This window comes from Phalaenopsis equestris, unplaced genomic scaffold, assembly GCF_001263595.1.
Source record: "Phalaenopsis equestris unplaced genomic scaffold, ASM126359v1 Scaffold000297, whole genome shotgun sequence".
Taxonomy (NCBI): Eukaryota; Viridiplantae; Streptophyta; class Magnoliopsida; order Asparagales; family Orchidaceae; genus Phalaenopsis; species Phalaenopsis equestris.
In genome coordinates this window covers 4209983-4221362 of record NW_018164739.1, presented here as the reverse complement: position 1 = coordinate 4221362, position 11380 = coordinate 4209983, and the positions used below count along the sequence as shown (strand labels likewise).

The 11380-nt window shown below is 34.3% G+C and overlaps 2 protein-coding genes across 3 annotated transcripts in view; both read right to left on the bottom strand.

Annotated features, from left to right (window-relative positions):
• Positions 1-1659: 1659 nt before the first annotated feature.
• LOC110025394 (pentatricopeptide repeat-containing protein At5g27270) lies at positions 1660-8518 on the bottom strand. Of its 2 annotated transcripts, none has more exons than XM_020725850.1 (8): positions 7852-8518; positions 5524-6928; positions 5135-5446; positions 3557-3661; positions 3394-3481; positions 2919-3037; positions 2769-2833; positions 1660-2464 (listed from the first exon to the last, which is right to left on the bottom strand). In XM_020725850.1, exons 1-8 carry the CDS (start codon positions 8413-8415, stop codon positions 1910-1912), a joined length of 3213 nt encoding a protein of 1070 aa, XP_020581509.1. In that variant the 5' UTR covers positions 8416-8518; the 3' UTR covers positions 1660-1909. The 2 variants fall into 2 exon arrangements, with proteins under 2 accessions (XP_020581509.1, XP_020581510.1); XM_020725851.1 differs by having other exon boundaries at positions 2322-2414.
• A 1877-nt stretch (positions 8519-10395) lies between these two features.
• The window catches only part of LOC110025260 (uncharacterized protein At1g32220, chloroplastic), a 33604-nt gene continuing 32619 nt past the window's right edge, over positions 10396-11380 (bottom strand). Inside the window, exon 8 of the mRNA XM_020725631.1 lies at positions 10396-10843. Coding sequence (XP_020581290.1) covers positions 10566-10843 — 278 coding nt within the window. The 3' untranslated portion in view covers positions 10396-10565. The remainder of the gene's footprint in view (positions 10844-11380) is intronic.

The window sequence follows — 11380 nt, the reverse complement described above, 5'->3', positions numbered from 1 at the left end:
CCCCAATTTGCTAGAAGGTAAATCACTATTATACTTATCTCTATATGGAATTTTACATAAATACCACATAATTCTTATGCTTTTACATATTTAACACTGAAAGTTTGATATTTACACTTATAACATCTTAGTTTTCTAAGCCTAGGCACAAAAGGGTGTGTTTTACTTTTAAAAAAATGTTAATGGTGGTATTTTTCAAGTGATGCTAAAGACTTGTGTGGTAGACATGCAAATATGTATATTTTTGCTAATTGTGTAAATACATAAGTATTCAGTGATATTTATGTAAATGACCCAAGAAAATCTTCAATCAAATTCCTTGTTTTCTCATACCCAAACATCTTGATCAATTGTTTTTTGTCAAGTTTAGCAAACATGATTAATTAAATATAAAAAAAATCAAAGAGTAAAGAGATAAAATGGTATCTGATTATTTACATGAAAGTCATTTTAGTCTCAAAGTTTATAGAAGTGTCAAAATAATTTCGATCCTGTCAAAATTGAGCTCTAAGAGTTTTCCATGAGAATTATTTTAATTTCAATTTAAAGAGTCTGAGGACTATTTTAACACTTCTATAAACTTCGAGACTAAAATGACTCAATGTAAAAAATTGGGGACTAATTTGACACTTCACCCAAAATAAAATAATTATTATGATGTTTAAGTATTAAAAAAAAGGTAAATAAACAACTTATCATTTATAATAAGTAATAAGAGACTGAGCAGTTTCTAGATCTACAATAAAATGACAATGAAAGAAGTTAAAATTCATGAGGAGTTGCATGTATACTTCACACAAAATTTACATGTTTACCACCCAATTCTTATTTATTTATATATCTAACACCTAAAGTTTAATATGTATATTGACATTTTTGTCATAAATCTATGCATGAAATATTGCATTTCACTTTTAAAAACGCAGTAATGATGATATTTATGATGTAATTTTAAGGATTGGAGTGTTATGCATGTCAAATATAGAAGTTTAAATGTTAGTTTTGTAAATAGATAAGAATTGTGTGGTATGTATGTAAATGCCCCTAAACAAATGAAAACACTTGATTTGCATGTCTACAAGTGAAATGCATCAATATAGCAAACGCAAGTAAGTAAAATTGCAAAGCAAAACTTAGCAGATGCAAAATAAAGTACATAAACTGTTAACTCAAACGAAGAAGCTCCCTTTTGAGCTGGCTCGAATGCAAAGAGCTAAACTCGAATTTGAACTCAAAGAGTTAATCAAACTAAAACTCAAACAGAGTGCATAAAGCTCGACCAGAAATGGCGGCCATGCGGTCAACTTGTGCCGTGTATTCCTCATTCATCAAAACTTTATACTAAATTAATTGGGTGAGTTCTTAATTCACGAAAATATTTACAATGCATTTCATTTCCATTCAATCAAACACCAAAATTCTTTAAAACACCCACATTTCTTTTGCAATACTCTAAACAACCCCTACTATTTTAATCCAAGCATAGCATTAAAGCCAAACATCATACATTCCTATGATGCAACAGGTGACTAATTTTGTAAATAGTTAAATTTCAAGTGCTCTACATGTAATTAGCTCAAAAGAAATTGGAAGGAAAAAAAAAGCAATTTTTTTTTTTCAGTAATTCACACAAACAATCATCACCCTTTACACTCATTCTCTCCCAAAAAAAAAAAAAAAAAAAAAAAAAAAAAAAAAAAACATACAAACATTGCTCAGCTAAACATCATAAACAACTATTCACTGTACATTACCCCAAGAAACCCAATCTATAAATTTGAAACACCCATTCAGTGCTTAGCTTTTATTTTCTACCAAAAGTCTCATCTTCCTGAGCCAAACTCATTGGAAGAATCAGTTGTAATAACTCGTAGAAACTTCGATCTCGAATGGCACGAAGAAGAATCCATCATCTTCTCAGCTTCGAACCAACTTCCAGGTTTGTAAGGAACACCAATCCCTCGAGATTTATGGTATCCAAAACCCTCCCCGCTTCAGTTTCCTTTCCCACATGTTCATAAAGATGAACAGCAGCACTCAAGATGAAACCATCAGGCTTTATCAGACAATTCGTCATTTCAAAGAAGAATAATCCCTCGTCGACTAATCCATAATCCATATACGTCCGAATCATCGTTCGACAACATGCTAAATCCGGCTCAAGCCCTGTTTGCTTCATCAAGTTATAAACTCGCTCGGCATCATGAATGCGGCCTTCTCTTGCGAAAGCGAAAATAAGAGGGTTAAAATGAGCATGAGATGGCGAGATTTCTGCTTCCTGCATTCTGCGAATAACTTTCTCGGCATCGTGGTAATTGTGAGACTGAGTGTAAGATCGAATGAGAGCGAGATACGAGATGGAATCGGGAGAGTGGCCATCTCTTTCCATGTCTTTGAAAATGTTCTCAGCTTTTCTGTGAAGTCCAGCGGTTGCATATGCATTAATCATTGTGTTGTAAGTGATCTGAATGGATGATGCAAATAAGATTTTCGAATATGAGAATCAGGAGATACTTCATCAAGTTTGAGAATGTTGATCAACTTTGCAAAAAAATGAGGATTTTGATGAGAATCTTGGAGCCTACATTTTGGGAAATTTACAAATCTTGTACATAATTCTTATTTATTTACATATCTCACGCCTAAACTTCATATTTACATACAAACACACTCTCTCTCTCTCTCTCTCTCTCTCTCTCATTTAGTTTCATAATTTTACATATACCCTACACATGTAACATTTTCATGCAAACTTAAAATATATGTACCTTTCCAGGTTTAATTCCACCTTCCTTCATTTTGTTAAATAACAAGGATGCATCTTGTATCCTCCCTACAAAAATAAGAAGAAATAATAATAATGGCATTTTTAAGGGTGCTATAGTTCAGAAATTTATTGTGTAAATTATGAAACCCACCCCATTTTCCATAGTAGCTGATCATATTGGTGTATAATTTCTCATCTATTGATGGGCACAAGTCATGTGCGGCATCAAACATCTCGATAGCCTTTCCCGATTTCCCTCGACCATATACACTAAATTAAACAAGCGAAAAAAAAATACTCATTAGAAATGAAACCAACTCGAAAAAGTTCTATATATGTTCTCGTAAGCAATAAGCATGAGTCAATATACATACCACATAGCTCTTATGTATTTACTTATCTAACATTCAAACTTTCATATCTACACACATAACACTCGAAATTTTAATATCTAAAAAAATACCACCATTTTTAAACTTTTAATAGTGAAATGCCCCTTCTCATGCATTGATTTATGACACCAAAATGTTATACAAATGTAAATATGAAACTTTAGGTAAGATATGTAAATATATAAGAATCAACGGTATGTATAAAGTATTTAAATTTCTTTATAAAAAAACTACCTAATCATCGTGTTATATGTCTGAAGAGATGGCCGAACGCCTGCATCAATCATCCGGTCGTAAATGTCAATAGCGAGATGCAATTTACCTGCAGACAACAATTCTTTTAACTCATAAAAATCCGCCACACATGACATGTTTCATAAGGTTGTAGGTATCAGACCTGAATCTAGCATTGCCTTAATGTACGTGTTGTACGCCACAGTATCAAGTACAGTATCTGTATCAAAACTGCCATATATTAACCGTTCTGCGTTCTGAAACATGCCTGTAATAGATATGGAATAATACAATAATTAGTATGAAACAGGCCATAGAAAAATCAATAAATATTCTAATGTATGTAGTAGTTTGTTTAGAACATATGAACTATTCCAGGTATGTAAACTCATTTAGGATCTAGTTCCATTCCACTGTAGTGATCATAGTGCTGTATATTATCTCCAATAGAAACAAGCCTTATACACAGACAGGGCATGTATATAAAAATTCAAGTATAGGTGTCATGTAAATACAAAAATATTGAGCGGCATGTATGTAAATCTTCCAAATAATCATAATAATAATAAAGCTATGTGCTTTTTGATAAACCATAGAGTTTTAGCTGAAGGGTTGTGCATTCATTAAACAACGTTAGCAAGTGGATTAAATTTACAAGTTAGTTGGTTATTTTAATAAAAAAATTATTTTTATATATTGATGCTTCCCTCTCCCCCCCTCTCTCTCTTCCCCCGATTTTCTCCAGCTATTGGCTAGCTATGCTAATCTGTAACACAAAACTTCATTACAAATACAAGATCAATCATAGTTTTGTTCAGCCTCTCCGCAAGAAACAAAACTAGCCCTAACTCATAAGAAAGACGAGGATGGATTGAGATCAAGGAAGATTAGGAAATGGGATCAGATAAACAAACATATTAAAAGTACCATTTCAGTAGATTAGAAGTTAAGCGTGTTGAATCTTAAGAAATTTTTTTTTCCACGCCACGAAGATATGATATTGAAAATAGGTTTGTAAAACAAGAGGATGAGTTTAAGATTATATTTGCCCCAGGAAATCCTCAAATTAATGGAAAACCATCTCCAATAAATTAGAAATATGGAAGGCAAGCAGAGTAATGGGCACAATAAATGGAAGGCAAGGCCGACGAGGAAGCGAGAGAGCAAGACAACAAGGGCATGAATCACGAACGAGTGGCAAACCCACTGAGCGAGCATGCTTGTTTGCTCGCATGAATGAGGGCACCAGCCCAAGGAGAGATGGATAGGGCTTAAAATATTGCAGTTACTTTTAAGGTTTCCTGCCTAGAAATTCCTCTGTACGCAATTAAAGGTTTCTATGAAAACCAAACCAATTGAGGAAAATACAAATGCCCTTTCAAAGATGGAATCAAGATGATATAGATGGATTACGATGCAATCGATATGATCTCAAAATCCTTCTTTTTACCCTATTTAGATTTATTCCACATGCAAACTCCTTTCCTTTTCCTTTGAGAGCTTAAGTAACTGTAACACTGGATATTGCACTTGCTCACACTAGCAATCTCCTTTATGCCATTTTTCTTCCACTGCCTGACAATTATATACGTTAACGAATTTCATAGCTGCAGTTATCGGTAAATACTTTACGAAATAAACAAAAGATTAACAACAATCATCAAGAAACAGAAACTGAAAATATTTGGCAATAAGCACTTATAAAATATAGAATTTATGAACTAAGATTTGACATGCATACCATGTTTACTGAAAGCATTAACTAGAATACTAATCACAACAGCATCTGGAGTAAGCCCTTTTTCAATCATTTTCTTGTAGAGAAGTTCAGCTTCATCAACCTCGTGACATTTGCAATAAGCATCAATCATAGACACATAAACAATTTTATCAACCATAGTGGATCGAGACGCCAATTTGTATATTTCTAACGCTTCTTTTAGCTGCTGATTTTGTCCATACAAATTAATTACAGAAGCGATTGCCGCATCATCGTGTCCGAAACCCAAATCAACGGACCGCTCCAGTATCCATTTCATCTCAACAAAACATCCTGAAGAAAACAGCCTACCTTAGTTAATAGAACTCGCAAGCTTATGAATGGATTCTTCTCAAAAGCAGACTTCCTACCTTCCTTAGCTAACTTTATCATAAGCCGGCTGGCTATTGACAAACCATTGGTCGTCTCCAAAAGAGATTTTAGCATTTCCGAAGCCTTATGGGCATCGCCATTTTTCAAATACGAGCAGAGCATTACACCGAGCAAAGCAACGTCTGGTTGCTCGACGGTCTTCAGCAAGTTCTCCGCAAGATGAAGCGCCCCAACTTCTCCGTACAATGTAATCAACAACATCTTCATCCGGTTATCGATTGCCATTCCGGAACGATGCATCTGATCCACTAACTGCTCGGCATCGATCACCATCCTCTCCCTGCAATACACTTGCAAAACGGTCCTATAAAGGTCCCCATCAAAAGGCACCTCATATCTTTTGATTTCAGAAACCAAACCTTTGGCCTTCTCTAAAAGACCCAATTTAAGATACAATATAAGCATCCCATTGTAGCAAATTGCATCCGGAGACTCACTCCTGCAAAGAGTTCGAAAGGTCGATTCAGCAGCCCCTACATCTTCCTTGGCAACGTAACATCGAAGTAAAGCACAATATGAAAATTTGGATAGCTCCACATTTCTTGATCTCATAAGATTTAAAACATCTAAAGCCTTGTCGAAGTTTCCCGCGTTCAAATGTACCTGAGCCATAGCCACATACGTTTTCTCGTGGGTAAGAAGACCAAGCTCGTCAACATCCTCAAAAGTTCTTTGTGCGTCGTCGTACAGTCGAAGCTTGCCGTATATCCTAACAAGTATTCCATATATCACTTCATCAGGAACAATTTTATTCCTCTCCATTTCTGAAAACATAGAGAGAGCTTTGGCATAATTGTCATTTTTGTAATGCAGTGCCAGAACAGAGGCGAGTGTATAAACACTTGGGATAATGCCCTGAGGTTTCATTTCTTCATAAAGTCTTAGCGCCTCATCCTCTCTGCCATTTTTGGCAGTAAGGATGATCAACATACTATATGTTGATTCCTCCGGAACAAAACCCACTTTTTTCATTTTCACAAATGTACCAAGCGCATCATCTAGAAGACCTTTCTTACCAAATGAATGTATTGCAAGTGTGTAAGTGAAACCATTTGGTTCTAATCCAGCTTCCAAAATCTGCTTCCATAATTGGATAACCGACGAATGAATTTTTTGCTTATGGAAAGAGGACATCATGAAATTAAAAACGGCAATAGAAGGTAAGATTTCTCGCCTGCGAACTGCGGAGTAAAATGTCATCATAGGTTTTTGTCTGCCCCACCTGGCATATGCACACAACATTGTGCCGCAAGCAACTTCGTCTGGCTCGCAGCCACACTCGAGCATCTCCAAAAATAACTTTTCAGCAAGTTGTATTTTTCCAACTTGACCATATGTTCGAAGAAGGATGGTGTAGGCCATAACGCTCGGTTTGTAGCATAACTGCAAGAATATGAAGTAATGACAACATTGGACTTTAGTTTGGTTCCAACTCAAGCATGACAAGCCATGAGACATATACATACATATCGCCCAATTCGTATGTGCTAAAATATCTAAAACCAAACCTTTATTTTTTACATTTATACCGCCCAAATCTTTCATACAACATAAAAAATACCACTATTGTAACTTCTAAAAAAATAAATGCACCTTGCACGCATAGGTGAGGTGGCATATATATAAAAGATTGAAATGTTTTGGAGTTAGATATGTAAATACATAGGAATTGAGCGGTATGCAGGTGAATTGTTTCATTACATGCAAAATCATACACATGAGAAAGTCTCCAATGGTAACTAACAAGTTTCAACATAAAAAATTCAAAGTCTCCAGTGGATTACTGAGCTTAATTGTCATCACTTTTATAACCAAGTTTTGATCATTTCAATCAACATCCAAGTTGAGAATCAGTGTGACAATTGACTATTAATATGATAATGATTTAATAAATTTATTTTTTTTAATTGTCAAAACTCAGTTATAAGGAAAGACTAAGTCTTGACACACGTGAATAATTACCCATCCATCAAAAAGGGCCAAAAACTTAAGATCTTCCAAAATATGATAAATTTAAATACATACCACCCAATTCCTATGTATTTACATATCTAACAAATAAACTTTACTTTTTCACATTTATACCACTCAAATCTTTCATATCACATCAAAAATATCACTATTTCAACTTTTACAAAGTAAAAAAAAATACACCTTCTCATGAATAGTTGACATAGATGCAAAAACTTAAAAGTTTTTATGTTAGATATGTAAATTCATAGGAATTAAGTGGTTTGTATGCAAATTTTCCAAAACAATTTGCAGGAAAAACAAAAAGAAAATGGAGGAGAATGAAACCAAGTGACCTGCAACTTCATCCAGGCAAAGAAATCCCGAGCCTGGCGCCACCCTCTCTGTTCCCTGAGCACCACACACATCTCCCGAAAGCTGAGCTTAGCAACGAATGACCCCATAACCTCCCTCATGTCATAGGATCCCTCCGGCCGCCCGGCAAGCGACCTCACAGCCTTGATCGCCGCCACCACATGCCGCCCATGCGCCTGCCCCTCCAGCCGGCCGTCCTGCACCAGCCGCGCCATCTGCTCCGGCGTCCGGCGGATCCACCGAGGAATCTCGGCGAGAGGCCCTTGATTCCGGCGCAAACGCCGGAGGTACTGTGCCTTCTCGTGGATGATGCGGCGGGCGTCGTCGTCGGAGAGTGGTTTACGGGGATGGAAGTTGGGCGGCGCCTTGCGGGTCTTTCGCTGGGTGCCGCGGGAGTTGCCGTCGCTAAGAGTCCAGGAGGTAGGGGATCGGGTAGCGGCGTGGATGGGGTTGAGATTGTAGGGTTTGGATGCGCATTGGGATTTGGATGGGGGAATCCGTGAAGGGAGTAAAGGAGGAAGGAAGGAAGTATGGATTGAATCCATTGATGAATGAATGGATTGTCAGGCTATCAACTTCGACATTTCATCGTACCGGGAGGCTGGAACGAAGCTGATATTTTTTGGGGAAAAATTATTCTGCGAGCACTCATGAGGAAATCACGTCTATAGAAAATAAAATAAAAAACCCGTAGCCTATATTCCTCTCATATTATTCAGGTATTATTATATTTTATTCTGATGTTATTGTGTGTTATTCAAGTTGATGTGTTATTTTATTATTATAATCGGAAATGTTCTTAAAATACAATAACACTTGAATAACATACAATAACACTTAAATAATAATAATAATATGGCGGAATATTCCCGTGTTAATAAGCTGATTTTTATTTTTTTTCTGTCACCGCCACGTGACGTGATTTTATTGGACTCCGAATGATTCTCTGCATCAGAAGTCCTGACAGAATATGCACTCATTTTTTGGAGCCAAGCCGAGGAGGAAGATGTCACTATTTGTGTGATATATATATACCACTTGAATCTTATTTATTTTTAATATCAAATTAAAAATCACTATTTTAGCTTTTAATATGTAAACTTAAAATTTTATGCGAAAGTAAACGCAAAGGTGGTATGTATGTAACAAAATAAAAATTAGGAATTGTATGTAGGTAAATAATTTGGAATAATAATATTATACTGCACCATCAAATACATTTCAAAATTTAAAATTTAAAATGAGATCTTTTTTTTGGAGGGAATTACAATCAAACCACTGTTATTTAACAAAATTTTAAGGGGAAAAATATGAAGAAAGTAAAGTTGTACATTATGTGAGTAAATATTCAAAATGTGAGTGTTATATATACATAAAAAATTATATTGTACATATTTATTTACTTAGCATAATGTAACAATTTTCCTTTAGAATTAAGAGCTAGATGCCCATTTTAATCCCAAGATTTATAGAAATGTCAAAATAATCCTCAATTATTTTAAAATTCAGCTCTAATAGTCCTGAGACTATTTCAGCTTCAATTTAAGACTCTAAAACTAATAAATTATTTATTTATGTAGCTTAAGATATATATATATATATATATATATAACAGCGTTTAGTCTCACAAATCATATGCTTAAATATTCACTGCATATTTAATTCAATCATTTAAATATATAAACAGATAGCATAAAATATGTCACAATCAAATCTCTGCGCATATAAAAAAAAAAGAGCATTTACATACACACCACACAATTCTTATGTATTTACATATCTAACACCTAAACTTTAATATTTACATTCATAACACTCCAATCAATAGCATCACATAAAAAACAAACACTTTTTTTTTTTTAAAAAAATGCCACTTTAATGTCAAATGCACATTTTTATGCATAAGTTTAAAGCACCAAAACCTTATAAATATAAATATCAAATTTTAGCCCTTAGATATGTAAATTCATAAGAATCATACCTCACAATTCTTATGTATATACATATCAAATGTTATAAATATAAATATCAAAATTTAGATGTTAGAGCTGTAAATTCATAAGAATTATGTGGCATGTAAATAATTTCCCCAAAAATATTAACAAAAATAAATCTCTGTATAGACACACGTAGATAAAGAGCTACTTTTTCTCCAACTTGGTTATAGCCATGTAAGGCCCATGATCAACACAATAAACAATAATTGCAACTTCCCTTCTTACAATAATTCCTCTTGGAAGGAGAAATTAAGGCCCACTTAAGAACGTTAGCCCAATGCAAAAATTCAAATTCTGTCATAATTTATGAATTTTTATGGTGTTTTTACGGGCCAATCATCCAAAATATTAAATGTAACAATTTAATCACCCAAACATTAAATATTTCATTTAAATTACCTTTTCCATTACAAACACTCTCCTTTACCCACCAGTAACAGCTTTGAATGAAAATTTTGATTATTTAAGATGTTATATTTAAAGTTTGAGGTGATTAAAATGTATTCAATATTCAATGCATTGGGCGGTTGTTTATGTAAAAAGCCCTTTTTTTTTATTGGTTGCAGGAGAAAAGTTACAATAAAAAGATGATTTTGCATGGATTTTGAGCTACATCATTATTTTCAAGCTTTAAAACATTACATACAATTCAATTAAACAGCATAAAATAACATCTTTTCTAAGAGAAGAAGCTGAGTTCAAGCCCTCACCTTTGCTGCAGCTTCTTTGATCTGCTCTATTGTGAAAACACCGAAGAAATCGTCGTCCAAAACTGCATTTATTGCTGCAAAAGCAACATCATCAACACTCAAAGGAGGAGCCAAGAGATCAGAACCAGGAAGGGAGCTTAGGGGCTTGGTAAATCTCTCTGTAGCAAGCAGCAGTCTTTCCAGAGGTTCCCCAATAAGGTCAAGAGGGATCTCAAATCCATTCACTTTTCGCTTCCCATATATGAAAGCAGGTCTTAGGACTGCACCTGAATTTTGAAAATGGAATTAGAAAACATGTTCGATAATTCATATTTGGTTAAAATAGTCTCCTGATTGTTTATATAGGATTATGTAATCCTGGAGTTTATAAAATTAGTAAGTTAATCTACAGATTCTTTTGATAGAGACCGAAATGGTCGCCCTTTTAAAAAATCTGGATACTATTTCGGCCCATATTAAAAAAAAGTATTGGGATTACAATTATCCCTTGCAAAGAGTGAGGGTTAGGGTGAGAATTTGGTCGGTTTGAATAAATCATTTTTCAAATTGGTCAAACCGATTGCAATGTAAATTCAAAATCCGAGAAACCAAATCAAACAAAATTTTGAACAAACCAAAGTACAAATTCAAAATCCGAGAAACCAAGAACAAACCAAAGTATGATTATTCGTCAGAATTTGATTATCGACCACCATTACGAATTACATATTTTACACATATAATATCGATTTGATTTCATAAATCATCCATTTATTTTAATCAAACATTGTACAATATATATATATATATATATATATATATAT

Bases quoted from the DNA above. Each gene is read 5' to 3' on its own strand.
- LOC110025394 (XM_020725850.1), bottom strand. From the start codon at position 8,415: ATGGATTCAATCCATACTTCCTTCCTTCCTCCTTTACTCCCTTCACGG. The intron at 3,662-5,134 runs GTATGCATGTCA...TATCTATTACAG, and splicing joins TAATGCTTTCAGTAAACATG to GCATGTTTCAGAACGCAGAA. The intron at 3,038-3,393 runs GTAGTTTTTTTA...TGTTTAATTTAG, and splicing joins ACATATAACACGATGATTAG to TGTATATGGTCGAGGGAAAT.